At 48.1% G+C, this 14,680-nt stretch overlaps 3 protein-coding genes across 3 annotated transcripts; 2 read left to right on the plus strand and 1 right to left on the minus strand.

Annotated features, from left to right (window-relative positions):
* Window positions 1–3,190: 3,190 nt before the first annotated feature.
* AO090120000394 (cullin family protein) lies at window positions 3,191–7,561 on the plus strand (the record flags this gene model as incomplete). Its single annotated transcript, XM_023237720.1, has 6 exons — window positions 3,191–3,239; window positions 5,073–5,353; window positions 5,410–6,490; window positions 6,559–6,981; window positions 7,053–7,413; window positions 7,501–7,561. 6 exons carry the CDS (start codon window positions 3,191–3,193, stop codon window positions 7,559–7,561), a joined length of 2,256 nt encoding a protein of 751 aa, XP_023092520.1.
* A 3,036-nt stretch (window positions 7,562–10,597) lies between these two features.
* On the plus strand, window positions 10,598–12,672 carry AO090120000396 (putative dihydroxyacetone kinase (DakA); the record flags this gene model as incomplete). The annotated part of the gene is made up of 4 exons (XM_001824059.1): window positions 10,598–10,610; window positions 10,772–11,279; window positions 11,339–11,964; window positions 12,032–12,672. The coding sequence occupies 4 exons, from the start codon at window positions 10,598–10,600 to the stop codon at window positions 12,670–12,672; spliced, it is 1,788 nt and encodes a 595-aa protein (XP_001824111.1).
* Window positions 12,673–13,400: 728 nt separating this feature from the next.
* Window positions 13,401–14,037, minus strand: AO090120000397 (mRNA splicing protein SMD2; the record flags this gene model as incomplete). The annotated part of the gene is made up of 4 exons (XM_001824060.3): window positions 13,401–13,443; window positions 13,517–13,765; window positions 13,861–13,893; window positions 14,015–14,037. 4 exons carry the CDS (start codon window positions 14,035–14,037, stop codon window positions 13,401–13,403), a joined length of 348 nt encoding a protein of 115 aa, XP_001824112.1.
* Window positions 14,038–14,680: the final 643 nt, after the last annotated feature.

Raw genomic sequence — 14,680 nt, forward strand, 5'->3', positions numbered from 1 at the left:
GGCGGATCCAGCTCGGAGTGAATTGGTTACATTGCTATTGAAGGAAAGCTCCTCAGCTATGCCTGAGTCGGACACTTGCGCCCCCTACATGAAATGCTTACTGATGGAGAACTTCGAAGTCTTTGTGGAGTCATGCATTGCTAATATGCCGGATGCTGTTCGGATGTTGAAATCTGAGGAAGACTCGCAAAGATTGGATCAGATTACTGCGCTTAGAGATGGCCTAACTTCTAGTCTCCATCGAGGTTTAGTGGAAGCTCGGACACACCTTGAATCATTCCTCATGGTAATGGCTTTCGCATTTGAGCAGCGACCAGACGCTGCACAGGAGTTTTGGGCCGATCCTGACGGAAATCTGTACGGCTTCCTTCAATGGGCCTCGAAAAGGCAAACTGTCCCTAGAGTTAGCGCATTCTGTGAATTACTATGCTCTATTTCGGGCAGCGAAGATAATGCCACTGCAGCTCATAGATTCCTCACTGAAGAGGACAAGTTTATGTCTGCTAAATTCAAGCGGTCGACTTCTATGAACTGGTCCCAGATGTTCGCTGAGCTAGAACTTTATGCAACAAAAGTCACCGAGAAGCCTCCTGCCTCGACATCTCAAACGATTCTACGATCCCGGAAGTCTGAACCAGCAGATATGAGTGAGCCAGAAAGCCCTGTCATGTTGACCTGTTATCTCCGGTTACTGGGACATCTATGTAGACAAAGTGTCGCGATCCGGGACTGGATGCTTCATCACCCTTCGTTCAACGTTGTCAGCACATTGTTGACATTGTGCAGCGGACCGATACCCACGCACTTGAGAGCAACAGTTTTCGCCACCCTTGCAGCTCTAATGACTGAAAGAACTCCTATCAATGGCAACGAAATGTGGCTTTCTATTGACCAGTGGATTTCAGGTGGATCTATGAGTGCTTCTGGAATGGGGAAGATCCCAGTAGTCTCGAATCCTCTTGTTTGGCATGAGCAACAAGCATTTCAAAAATTTGGCGAGAGCTTCGACCAAGCCAATGCTTTCGTGACCTTGATCAATTCCCTTGTGTCTCCAACATCTGATTCAGCCGACTACCACCTCTCCCTGCCATTTCCAGAATCCTTGGGTTCATCCTATCGCATGCCGGGTATTGAGCCTTACATAGACTTTATACTGGGCCATGCTTTGTCACGGAAATTGCCAGATCTCAACGAACGCCAATCTCGGATGCTGACATACAATTGCCTGGAGTTTGTCGTGACATGCTTGAAGTCCTTCAACGAAAGCCTTGTCTCTGTTCTCAGCCAACCCACTGTTCCGTCCGATGTTAAAACGTCGTCATTGGTTACTTATGTCCGCCTACACCCCTTTGCACGGGTAGCCGAATGGTTGTTCAACGAAGATGTAATCAAGGCAATCTTCGCGACAGCTCACCAAGATATAGCTGAGGTTTCCAAGGCGGCGTCTGACTCTATATTGGTCCTCTCTGTAGTCAGAAGCCTTGAGGTCATGGATCTAATCATGGACCTTCAGTCGACGTATTTCAACATTGTTCGCCCCCTGATCAAGTCTCAAACTGGTGGAAGCCGAACCAGCGTAGCAAACTCATCGCTCTCGGCCTTTGAAGATAGCGTCCTCAGCAATTTGTCAATCGTACCAGCTTTGTGTCTTTATTGCAGCACAGCACATCAACAACTCACAATCACATCTATGGTGCTGCTGGAGAAACTTTCTAGCTCTACAAAGCTCAACAAGGTTTCATCACCCGGATTAGCCAAGTGGCGCTCCTCAAATAAAATCGTTGAGGTCCTGAGCACTGAAGTAGAGGTGGACAGCGTGGCGCGCCCGCTTGTATCTCAAATGCAGCCTGAAGTACGGGAACTTGATCATGGGTCGCAATCTTCGGGTTACATTATTAGAGAAAGTTTATTGGCGCTGCTGAATAGCTGCCTAAGAATGATTACAGATCGGCCCACGATAGCTCATCTTCTTCTTGGATTTAGCAGCGTGGGAAATATGCTCGACATCTCCTCTGACGGACTTCTCGCCAACGGAATGTCTTTGCTACACGCTATCATCACATTCTTGCAAAGCTATCCAGACCAAGTTGATGGAAATATCCTGTCATGGATGGTGCACCTGAAGCGTATGGCATTGGAGGTGTTAAAGCATTTATGGTCATCTAGAATCTCTTCCTACTTCACCCTTACTGAGATGCGTGCGAGTCGTTTCCTGCAAAGTCTGCTTGCAAGCCAACCCATCATTGGACCAAATACTCCTTGGGATGGGTTCCCGATTATGACGGAAGAGTTCTGGATTTCGGATTCGGCTAGTGCTCTCGCAGAATTTCTGTTGTTCAGAAGTTATTTGTATGCTTATGCTACTACAGAGGTTCGCTCGGCTGCTAAGCTCCGTTCACCAACGCTGCAAGCAGATATCATGTCGACATTGTTTGGAAATTCGACCTCCGAGACAGGGGATGCCGTCTTGAATCCTACGGTGTTTGACCTTTTCGATTTCGCGGATCTGGACATTGGACGTCAACTTCAGCCCCCCATGCTGGTCCTACTAGATGGTATTATGCTGGAGGCGTGTGCAAAAGAGGCGGATGATTCACTTGTCCTTTACAGTGAGGCGGAGCTGGAGGAGCTGATACAACTCAGGAAAGAAGAGTTGCTTTCAAGCGGACATTTACGCCCTCAAGACGAGGATCAATTTCTTGCAGAAGCCGAAGGTCTGAAGATATTCGTCCATGCGACAAACCAGTCAAGGAAGATCAATAACAACCGTTATCTGGCTCTCCGATCCTGGACGGAACTCATTACGACAATGCTCACTTGCTCCGAAATTGAAGGTGGACGGAAATCGACATTCATACTGCATACCATTCAATTGATTCTTCCCAAGCTTGAAGCCGCTGTTGAAGAGGATCTTCCTGAGGCGACCGAACTAGCACGCTTAGCTGAAGTTTTAGTTACAAAACTGGAATCAAGTGCAACAAAAGCAAATTCGGCCCGGAGAAGTGGGGATGTCATCGATGAGAAGCTCCATCAACTCTTCCAGATCTGTGTTAGAGGTATCGCTCTGGCGACAGGAAATGTTAATCTCCGAGAAACTTTCTACAACATATGCTCATCCTACATCGCCCGTATCATCCAGCCCGATACAGGACACGAGAGTATCAAACAGCATAGCCATCAGATTGTCAAGATGGCTGGCACCACACTGATTGAAGCGATATGCGATGATGCATATGCTGGTCAGGAGACATGTCGCGTGTCTGCTCTATTGTTCCTCAATCTCCTTGCAGCCCTCGATAAACAGGGTGATTCAATATTGGCTGAGTCAATTTCCCAGTCAAATTACTTAAGTCTCTTCCTCGATGCCATTAGGACGTTGCCCATTGAACTCAGAAATGCCCAAGCGAATGGTAAGTAGCCATGGGGTCTAATGGCCATATCCTACAGCTAACCAGGTTTAATTCAGATACACCTTTACTCTTATCCTATTACGAATCCCTGCTATCTTTGCTTCAGCAACTCTGCCAAACGAAGGCGGGCGCAACCCATGTTCTGAAGACCGGTCTTTTTGAAGCGGTACGTGGTTCGCAGCTATTCGCTGCCGACCCAGATCTTGGCATTGGTCAGTAACAAGTCGTCCCTTGGTACAGTCAAATTGTCTAACTATAGCAGATATCGATAACCCCGATGCTCTCCGGAGGTATTACGATCTACTGGATTCCGTTCTACGAGTAATTGTTTCCGCCGCGTTTTCCCGGGGCCTGCACAACGAGCAAATGATGGAACAGACTCGTGCGTTCCTTGCTGAGAATAGGCAAAGTATGGTCGGCATATTCAAACGCTTTGCCAAGATCGGTGGAGGGGGTGCTGCCGATCACCATAACGCCCTGACCAACCTGACCAAATCATATATGGCACTAGTTGCTGCTACGGATTTCTTAGAGGTACGCATTTAGAGGCATGATTTACTTCATCAATGAATCAGCTAACATTCAGCAGTTTGAGGATAACGAAGTGAGAGAGCTCGCTCAGCCCAAATTATTCTCGTGAACAGGGACTATGGACAAAGAGTCCAGGCACTTTTAGGGGGAGTAACTGGATTTATTGATGTAACGAAACGGTGTATATGGAAATGATTGCTATACTGAGGCCTCCTACTGTCCTGAATCTATAACCTTGGCATATCTCAAAGGGGGGAATATTTTTTCCATTTTTTAAAAGAAAAAATGGATTGAAATAATCCAATTTCGACATAGCTTCCATTCCTCGCTGCCGGCTATGAACGTAGACGTGTAGAATTGTTGTCCAGTGAGATATATTCCCCACAGGTCAAACAATAAATACGGACGTATTATCTTATCTCCGAATTGAACGTCAACGGAACCTTACCGCGGAGTATCTCTGCTTCAACCCTCCTCTCTTCCAGCTTTCCCCTCATCTCTCTTCCCTTCCACCACACCTACCGCATCGCCTGTTTCAAATTCGTCAAAGTTTAGGTGGATTTGCCATGAATTGTATAGTCCAGAGATCTTCTGGACCTTTCCATCGCTGAGCGCTCCTCTTTAACATCGTCATCTCGGACAAGACCGGGTAGATGCAGCAAAACTCGAGAGGCGCCACCGAGCAGAGGAGCGGTAAGCGCAAATCGACCGGCAAGAGGAAGCTTTCTGATCAAGAGGAAGCCTTACAACAACCTCAGCACCAACAGGCGACGATTTCGGAGCTCCTTTCGCGGAACCACACAACCCACGGGAAAGAGCATCATCATCATCTTCACCAGCTATCCTCCCCGACGAGCAAGCGTCCCCGGCTATCGCCATCCCCCTCGGGTCTAACTCCTGCACAAGGTTCGCGGGGACCAGCTTCATCCAACACCATGTACAATTTCTCAAACAAGGAAACGAAAGGCAGTGGATCGTTTGGTCAAGTTACGCCGGGCACCAATCCTGGAAATACAGCAGCAAGGCCCCGCTCCTTCAATGCACCAGTGCGCCAAAGCAACTTCACTCCTCACACCGGTGCCAAGAAACTTGTGGTCAAGAATCTTCGGGTGGGTTCTCGGTTGAATCAAGATTCATACTTCGAGAAGATATGGGGCCAGCTTGACGCCGCGCTGACCGCGATCTTCGATGGCGGGAAACCGGAGATCTCGCTAGAAGAGTTGTACAAAGGTGCTGAGAATGTATGTCGTCAAGGGCGAGCTTCAGCGTTGGCCAGACAGCTACAGGAGCGATGCCGAGGACATGTATCCGGTAAACTGCGTGATACTCTGGTAGTAAAAGCAGCAGGTGGGAACAACATCGATACGCTACGAGCTGTTGTGGATTCGTGGACAACATGGCAATCAAAGCTGGTATGTCTCCGTTTACTCTCTGCTCACCCACCCTCTCGTAATTGACTAGTTTGCAGGTTACAGTACGCTGGATTTTCTATTACCTCGATCAGTCGTTCCTCCTCCACTCCAAGGAATACCCAGTTATACGCGAGATGGGCTTGATCCAGTTCCGGCAACATATATTCAATGACACAGTCTTACAGCCACAAGTGCTACAGGGCGCCTGCGACCTGGTCGAAGCGGACCGTGATGAAGGGCGCAGCATATCGGCCGACTCATCTTTGCTTCGGAACGCTATTGAATTTTTCCACGGCCTTGATGTTTATACTACTGGCTTTGAACCCCTCCTTGTCTCTGAGTCGAAGAAGTTCTTTGCATCATGGGCTCAGCATGAAGCCTCAGGATATCTTGCCACTTTCGCGGAAAACAGTCACCGCTTGATTGAACAAGAAGTAGACAGGTGTACATTGTTCTCTTTAAATCGGAGCACAAAACAGAAGTTGTCTGAACTATTGGATCAGGAGTTAGTGGCAGAACAAGAGAATGTTCTCCTCAACCAAAATGATATTCTTGGTCTGCTGCGGGCCGGCAATAAGACTGCCTTAGAAAAGCTGTATACGCTTCTTCAACGAAGGGATTTGGGGGCGAAATTGAAAACGGCATTCAGCAGTTACATCGTTGAGGAGGGGACCAGTATCGTCTTTGACGATGATAAAGAGGCGGAGATGGTTGTCCGGCTGCTGGATTTCAAACAGCAGCTTGACGAGACTTGGAACAACTCCTTCCATCGACATGAGGAGCTAGGGCACGCCTTGCGCGAGGCATTTGAGACGTTCATGAACAAGGGACGAAAGTCGGGCGCATCCGGAGGCACCGATAACCCCAAAACCGGTGAGATGATTGCCAAATATGTGGATAGATTACTGAAAGGCGGCTGGAAATTGCCTCCTGGACGAAAAGCCGAGGATGTACCTCTTGCCGATGAGGATGCCGAAATTAATCGACAGTTAGACCAAGTGTTAGATCTCTTCCGATTTGTACATGGCAAAGCTGTATTTGAGGCATTTTACAAGAACGACCTTGCTCGCCGGCTACTGATGGGCCGAAGTGCCAGTGATGATGCAGAGAAGAGCATGCTGGCGAGGCTCAAGACAGGTTCGTTCTGATTCCGACCGACAGAAAATGACATGGATGCATGGAAACTAACGTTGACGAATGGTTAGAATGCGGTTCCAGCTTCACACACAATCTGGAATCTATGTTTAAAGACATGGACGTGGCGCGGGATGAAATGGCGGCGTATAATTCTATTCAGCGTGAACGCAAGCACCGATTACCGGTTGATTTGAATGTTAGTGTGCTCTCCGCGGCCGCGTGGCCGTCATATCCCGATGTTCAGGTGCGAATACCGCCCGAAATCGCGACGGCTGTCAGCGATTTCGAAAAGTTTTACTATAGTAAATACAACGGGCGCAAACTTAATTGGAAGCACCAACTTGCGCACTGCCAGCTGCGCGCAAGGTTTCCCAAAGGCGATAAGGAGCTGGTAGTCAGTTCATTCCAGGCCATCGTGCTTCTGCTGTTTAACGACATATCAGAAAAGGGGACCCTTAGCTATCTGCAGATCCAGGAGGCGACGAAGTTATGTCAGTACCCCATATTCTCAATTCTTCAGTTACGCATACTCTCTGGGCTGCTGCTAACTGACTTGATATAGCTGACCAGGAGCTGAAACGGACCCTTCAATCGCTCGCATGCGCCAAATACCGAGTGCTTGCTAAGAAGCCGAAGGGTCGCGAAGTCAACACAACGGACGAGTTCTCGTACAACGAGGGATTCTCCGACGTGAAGATGCGGATCAAGATCAATCAGATCCAGCTAAAGGAGACTAAGGAGGAGAATAAGACGACACATGAGCGGGTGGCAGCCGATCGTCATTATGAGACCCAGGCAGCTATTGTGCGGATCATGAAGAGTCGGAAGACCATCACACATCCCGAGTTGGTAGCGGAGGTGATTAAGGCGACGCGCAGCCGAGGAGTGCTCGAACCTGCGGATATCAAGAAGAACATTGAGAAGTGAGTGACTCTGGGAAATTATTTTCCTTTGCTTTCCTTTATTTTTATTTATTGAGGGTCTGATTACTAACTATGAGTGCTCTACAGGCTGATTGAAAAGGACTACATGGAGCGAGAAGAGGGAAACCGGTATCAGTATGTGGCATAATGGAATATTTAGAGAGGCGACTATATCTTTGTCAGCAAGACAGTATTATCATGTGTTTAAATTCTCGAGCATCATATGACACGAAGCAAATGTTCTTTTAATATATGAGCAGAGACAATGTGGGGGGTACTTTGTACCCCGGTCCATCGGCCATGCAGTAGTTGCGGCCGCGGAAATCTAATCGTGTTCCCTATTAAGTTATTATTAACCTTCGCCCTTGATCACGGGACAGGTCCAGCCCCCACGCGGTGCCGATCCGAACATCCCTGGGGGTCTGAGAAAGTTCGGCATTGGCAGACGGAGTCCTCCGGAGGCTGGGTTATCTCTCCGGAGTATAATCCACTTTCTTTATTTTTCAGAGAAATCTAGCATTTTATGACCCTCTCTATTATGAATAACATCATGATTACTTGCGGACCTAGTATAGTATATGAGTGCCACTAACCGGTTTTGTGGCGAGGCGATCGACAATATTAAGACTCCATGATCGTTGTCATCATCATTGAACGAATGATGAGATAATTGCGTACTAAACGGTGAGCAAGCAAAGTCAAAGACAGCAGACAAACTGCACTCGACGCATCACCACAACACCTTTCGACTCTCGCCCGAGAAAACCGAGACTCGGGAGAGAACGAGCCACCGAGAATAAATAGAAAAATAAGCATAATCAGAGGGATGGTCCGGAAATGGTAAAATGTTATGTATCATCGGATGTAATGAAACGAAACGGAATAATCAAAAAACAGTCTGGGCTCTTTTGGGGTTCACGTGGATGACTGCGCTTTTTCTTCATACCCACAGCAACTCTTCCCTGTCTCAATCTCAACCCTGAGAGACGGGCGATCAGGAGGAATCCTCAATGGAACACTTCATGGAACTCGGGATCAGCTTGATTAGTATACGACTACGTACGCGCCTATCATTGGGAGTTCCTAATGCGGTAATGATTAGAGCTTTTCAACCATGCTGGTGGATTTCCATTAGATCTGACAGCGGGGAAACTAGGCTTTTTTTTTAAGGTCCCATGATCGATTTTTATGTTGGGGATGTTTCTAGCGCCGTTTTCCCCTTTTTGTCGTTCCCTCTACAGGGTCAACAATGAAACTATTCGTTCTAGAAATTATTCTCGTTATGAATTAGTCCCTTTTTTTACCGTTTCTTTCTTCAGATCGCTTATAATCGTAGAAGACAACACCATGAAGGTATGAACTCCTCAATTGACCCATCCCTGTATTTTTTCTGCCCGAATTGTCCATCTGATAGTGAAATGGCCTCGTGATAGCCACCTTTACAGTAAGTACATCATATGCATGCAGAGAATAGGACATAATTCCAATAGTATGTACCTGCCGCGTCCTCTGTAGATCCTCGGGCATCCCACAATGCATACTGGGTCGCTGGACGCATGCCGATATACGTGGAGTGCAATCCGTTGGGATACTTCTTGCGCTCATCGGCAGCGGGAGTAAGGGATGAGCAGAGAATGTACATCACGAGCGCTGAAAGATTTTTATTTTCATTTTTTTTATGTATTATGTTTTCACTCGAATCAAGATGAAGTCTTTTTGATTATGTAAGGATGGGCTGATAAATGGAGGTATGGAGATCATCTCAATTATCAGGCATTTCTACAGTGTATGTACATACATCTTGTATTGTAATTGATAGTAAGTACATAGTAGTAACCATGGTATGTAGTTAGTGGATGCACCCGGAAGGTGATATGGACCGACACTTGTGACATCCACTCGATAAGCTTGTCAGTGTAACAACTGGCAATTATCAATTTCAATTTTTGGACCACAAAGAAATTATACGCGGAGGAAGCCGTAGCCGCATCCATCGAACGGAAAGATCCAAGCGATTTGCCTACCCCCAAGGCCCATACGAGGGGTCGAGGCGGGAATGCCACAGATGGTAATCCGAAGCGTTCGTTCAAAAGTCGCCCAAGGTTCCAGACCCATGGGGTTTGGCGGCCGGCGGGGAGTTGATTAGTACTATGGGCAGGCCTGAGAACAATGTATAATTGGTGTAATATTACGAGTCCGCAGGTACCAACGTATGGAGTGCTCCGTACATACTTCGCAGTGGGCTAGACCTCTTAGGTACTTACTCGATTAGGTACTCCTCGGTACAGCTGCCTCGCTCGATGTGCTGGAACTATCGTGAAGTACTATTCCATTGCCTATCTGGGGTTGATGGGTCTCATTGCTGGAATCGTTGTCCATGTGAACTGAAAAAAAAAAAATAAAAAAAAAAGAACAAACAGGTTTGACAACATCGTCAACGAGTTCGCTGGGTTACAACTTGTTGGCTAGTACTTGAGTACAGTCATTCCCCAGTATAAGTATACAACGCTTCCCTTCACTCTCAATCTTCCATCATTGTTATTATTTTCCATTCCCCTATCCTCCATCTCTCCTCCAAGTGACTCTTACCTCTTCAGACTTACTCAATTCGTCTCGACTTTGTTTGAATAACTCTCAGACTCACGATTACCTCATCCTGATCCTATTAGGTTTTCTCCACCTGTCCAATATATTGTGAGTACTACTGGCAAATGACATGCCAGTCTATCCTTGTGATCCCCGGTTTTATTTTTCGACGCATGAGAGCCTCTGGACTGATAGATATTAGACCCGAGTGAACGCAACTTCTCCACTTTTTCCCCGCCTCTCACGGACGATAGGGCGATTGTAACCTCTGCGCCAGTACTATACTCGTGATACATCTCGGCGCAAAACCTAGCGAATTATCCCGGCTCTTAAATTAGGAGGAATTTCGCCCAGAAACAGTAACCCGACCAAATTTCGCTACAATCTTAGCGAGGAAGAGGCGCTTATAAGCAGACGAATACCCTCCTGGCCAAGTGTATTCTTTGTCGCAATCTTCACCTGGTCTCCCTCACCACCAAGACTTCCGGTCTTTTCTCCACATCCGAAGGCGAGCCAGTCCGGTATCGACGTCATACTCCGATTTCCAGTTGTTTGCTGCAAATCATTAGGCATTAGGCAATTACATACATCATACATCATGTCTGCACAAAGTACGTTGCAAGCCACTTTTCTAAAATTATCCCATCTTGTTTGTTTTTTCTCGTTGGGGTCTTATACACCCCCTCGCGATCAGACCCACGATCATCATGGCTCCACAAACAAAACTAAACCCCAGAAAATATGCATTGACAGATGCACTAACGCAACACAGCCAAACACTTCTTCTCGGACCCGAACCATCTGGTTGTCACCGCCCTCCATTCTTTGACTCTCACAAACCCTTCTCTTGCTTTCGACCCTGAGAACAAGATCATTTTCCGTCGCCCTGATTCGCTCAAAAAGAAGAAGGTCGCGATTGTTTCCGGCGGTGGCTCTGGCCACGAACCGGCTTTCGCAGGCTTTGTCGGCCAGGGATTCCTGGATGCTTCAGTCGCTGGCACGATCTTCGCCTCGCCCTCTGCCGTACAAATCCGTAAAGCTGCTCTCGACTGTGTTGACAATGAGCAAGGTGTCCTCATCATCCCCATGAACTACACCGGCGATGTGCTCAACTTCGGTATGGCTGCCGAGAAGGCACGTGCCGCCGGAATCAAGACTGAATTTTTTGCTATCAATGACGACGCTGGCGTCGGCAAGAAGAAGGGCGGAAAAGTTGGCCGCCGCGGTATTGGTGGCGGAATCCTCGTCCTGAAAATCGTCAGCGCCTTGGCTGAGACTGGGTAAGTTGCATATTTGTACATCGGTAACAGAAAAGTTCCTCATGCTGACATACAACCAGTGCTTCTCTCGAAGAAATCTACCGTGTTGCTCAACAGGCAAACTCGCTGCTCGCAACCGTAGGCTCTTCTCTAGAGCACGTCCACATTCCCGGCAGACCTGCTTCTGAAGATACTATTCCTGTCGGGGAGGTCGAAGTTGGAATGGGTATTCACAACGAACCTGGATCTCATCGAATGAAATTCACTTTGCCAGAGCTGGTGAAGACCATGCTTTTCCAAATCTTGGATCACAACGATCCCGACCGTGCTTTCATCACACGCGAACCGGGCGACGAGTTCGTGCTCCTGATTAACAACCTGGGTGGTGTGAGCAGCCTGGAGCTCTCTGGTATCACCGATGAAGTATACCGTCAGCTTGAGCGGGACTACAGCATCAAACCCGTACGAGTCATTCAAGGAACTTTTCTGACCAGTCTCAACGGGCTGGGCTTCAGTGCTTCCCTGTTGAAGCTCGCTGATAATGGCTTGGGTGCTGGCAAGTCTTTCCTTGAGCTTTTGGATGCTCCCGCTGAGGCAGTTGGTTGGTCCGCTCCAATCCCAGCTTCCACCTGGGACCGTCGCACCGATGCTCCTGTAGAGCTCAAGAAGACCAAGTTAGCTGAGCAACAGCCTAGTAACCTCAAGTGTATGCTTAATTTGTCCCAACTTTCCATAGCCCATTCCCGTGGATGTAAGCTAACGAAACGCAACAGTGGACCCTGCTACTATCAGGAAAGTCTTGGGAGCTGGTCTCCGGCGCATCATTGACGCCGAACCGACGGTTACTCGCTACGATACGATTGTCGGAGACGGTGACTGTGGTGTTGGCTTGAAACGTGGTGCCGAGGCTGTTCTTGCACTCCTTGAGGACAACTTCTCAAGCCTGGATGAAGACGTGGTTAAAACCGTCAACCGCATCGTTACCATTGTGGAGAACACCATGGATGGTACTTCCGGTGCCATCTACGCCATCTTCTTGAACGCACTTGTGCACGGTCTCCGGGAGCAAGACAAGGGCAAATCGACTCCTGCCACAGCTGAAGTCTGGGGCGAGGCCTTGAAATACTCGCTCGGAGCCCTCGGAAAATACACCCCCGCCAAGCCTGGTGACCGTACTATGATCGATGCTCTTGTTCCCTTCTGTACCACTCTGCGCGACACTAAGGATGTCCATGCTGCTGCTAAGGCTGCTCAAGAGGGAACTGAAGCGACGAAGAGCATGAAGGCCAGCTTGGGACGGTCTGTCTATGTGGGTGGTGAAGACGAGTGGGTGGGTAAGGTCCCTGACCCAGGTGCTTACGGACTCAGCGAATTCTTCACTGGGCTTGTCGAAGCCATTCCAAAGCAAGCATGATTCCTCGAACCTCGCGGTACATATTGCATCTCATGAAACACCCTAATTTTAATCAATGACATCATGACAATTGCAGGCGTTCTGTTTTGTGCTGTGTTCATGGCGGGATTTATCTATGCCCTTAATTAGCTACAATCATCTACTATAGTGTATAAATTCGATGAATTTATTATTTATACTTTCATTCGCGTAAGACTCTTGACTAATCGTGGATAATAAAAAAGTCGAGCTACACGAAGTGCGACAGTAGGTTTCTTTTGCTAGTGCGGGCATTTGATTGCATTGTAGCTAAATGGTTGTATTAGAATCCCTATTTATACATCCAGAAAGCTACTGTCCACACCTCTTCCGCCGATCGAGATCACTCGATCTGCCCCTATTGAGTTCGAGAAAGATCTCGAATCAGACTACCTGACTTTTCTTTCCTTTTCTAACTTTTCTAAACGGACCAGAAAAACGCCAGATGTGTCCCTTCATGATACAGTAAAACAACGGAGAACGGACATAAGAGATAGCTCATGAGAAGAAATAGAATCCCCTTTTCTACTCGCCAAGGGAGCTTAGGATGTACGTGTGATTGAATCTCCGACTATGGATCGCAGACTTCGGAAATCGTAGGACAGGGTATCGATATCAAGAAATAGACCGTCTTTGTCGACTCCAATAACTGGATAGAGAAAAGCCAAACATGTCGCGCATGTCACGTGGTTGAGAATGAATTCCCGAAATCAACTGAGCAGAACGAGGATGACGGAGTCACCACGCAGGAACCTAGAGTGATATGTTAGATATGGAGGCCCCTCATCAAAGTACCTCAAGCGGGGGATAATCGCATGGCACTTACATCTTGCTGATGAAGCGATCCTTGTTGACACCCTTGCCTTTACCGCCCTTGGGCTTCTCTGTCCACATTTCCTTGACGTTCTCCAACACCATGTTGCAGTGGCGATCGAACGCCTTCACGCGAGCGAGCAGGCGACGGTTGCTACGGCAGGCGATCAGGACCTGGGTGTGTGTGCGAGTGGCGGTTTGGAGGAGGGAGAGGGGGCCAGCTGTGAGCTCATGTTCCTCGACGAGGGAGACCTCGTATTCACTAGATGGGGTGTTAGAGGCTATAGATGTATGCGACCGGAGTCTGCGTGGATGTATCCAGTGGACAGGATCGGATAGAAGATGGGAAGAACATACGTAAGCTCACTCTTGGGCTTGTTAAGCAGGTCCCTGTTGAATTAGACGGTATGGTTAGCATCAGATTGACCAGGTAGGATTAACGATCACGCCATGATGAAGTGGAATATATGACGGAGTGACACATGATCTCAAGGAAAAGAGGGGTAAGTACTGGATCTTTGGGTCGGTCGACATGTTGGCGGTATATAAAGGTGGTGTGGTGGTCTGCTGGAGGACGTCTTGATTATCTTTCCATCGGACTATCAGCTTTGTCTCTTTCTTGGACTCTTCCGGCCTCTTGGCGCGGGTCGCGGATCACGTGTCGCGCGTGTTTGCCGTGTTTGCGACAGAGCTTTTTTCCCAGTTCGCGATTGGCTGCGTCACGTCGCGTCCGACACGGTTCATGTCGGCGATCTTGAAAGCTTCTCGACATTCAAATGCAAGGCGTCTTTTCTTTTTCTTCTCCAACCTCCCACTAGTTCCTCGCCCCTACTTCACGACTCGCGGTGACTTTCCAAGTCCGACTCGATAATCCCTGCAATCTCCTCACCCCTCTACTTATTAAGGACTCTTACCGCATGTCCCTTCACCCCTTTCTTCAGTCCCGCGTCCGCATTCCAGAGATCATTCCACCCCCGCTATCCTGATTCTCTACATACCAGTGCATTCTCCTGGTCGACGCAACCTCCGATTAGATAGACTTCACGAGCCGATAAGCAAGTGACATAGATCGGACCCTGCCTTGCTTCAATCCTATACAGCCCTCCTTTGAAAACTTTGTCACGTTTCGACATTCCCACCCTGCCAATTCAACCCACGGTCCGCTCCTGAAACGAAC

The sequence above is a fragment of the Aspergillus oryzae genome, chromosome 5 (assembly GCF_000184455.2).
Source record: "Aspergillus oryzae RIB40 DNA, chromosome 5".
NCBI classification, from domain to species: Eukaryota; Fungi; Ascomycota; class Eurotiomycetes; order Eurotiales; family Aspergillaceae; genus Aspergillus; species Aspergillus oryzae.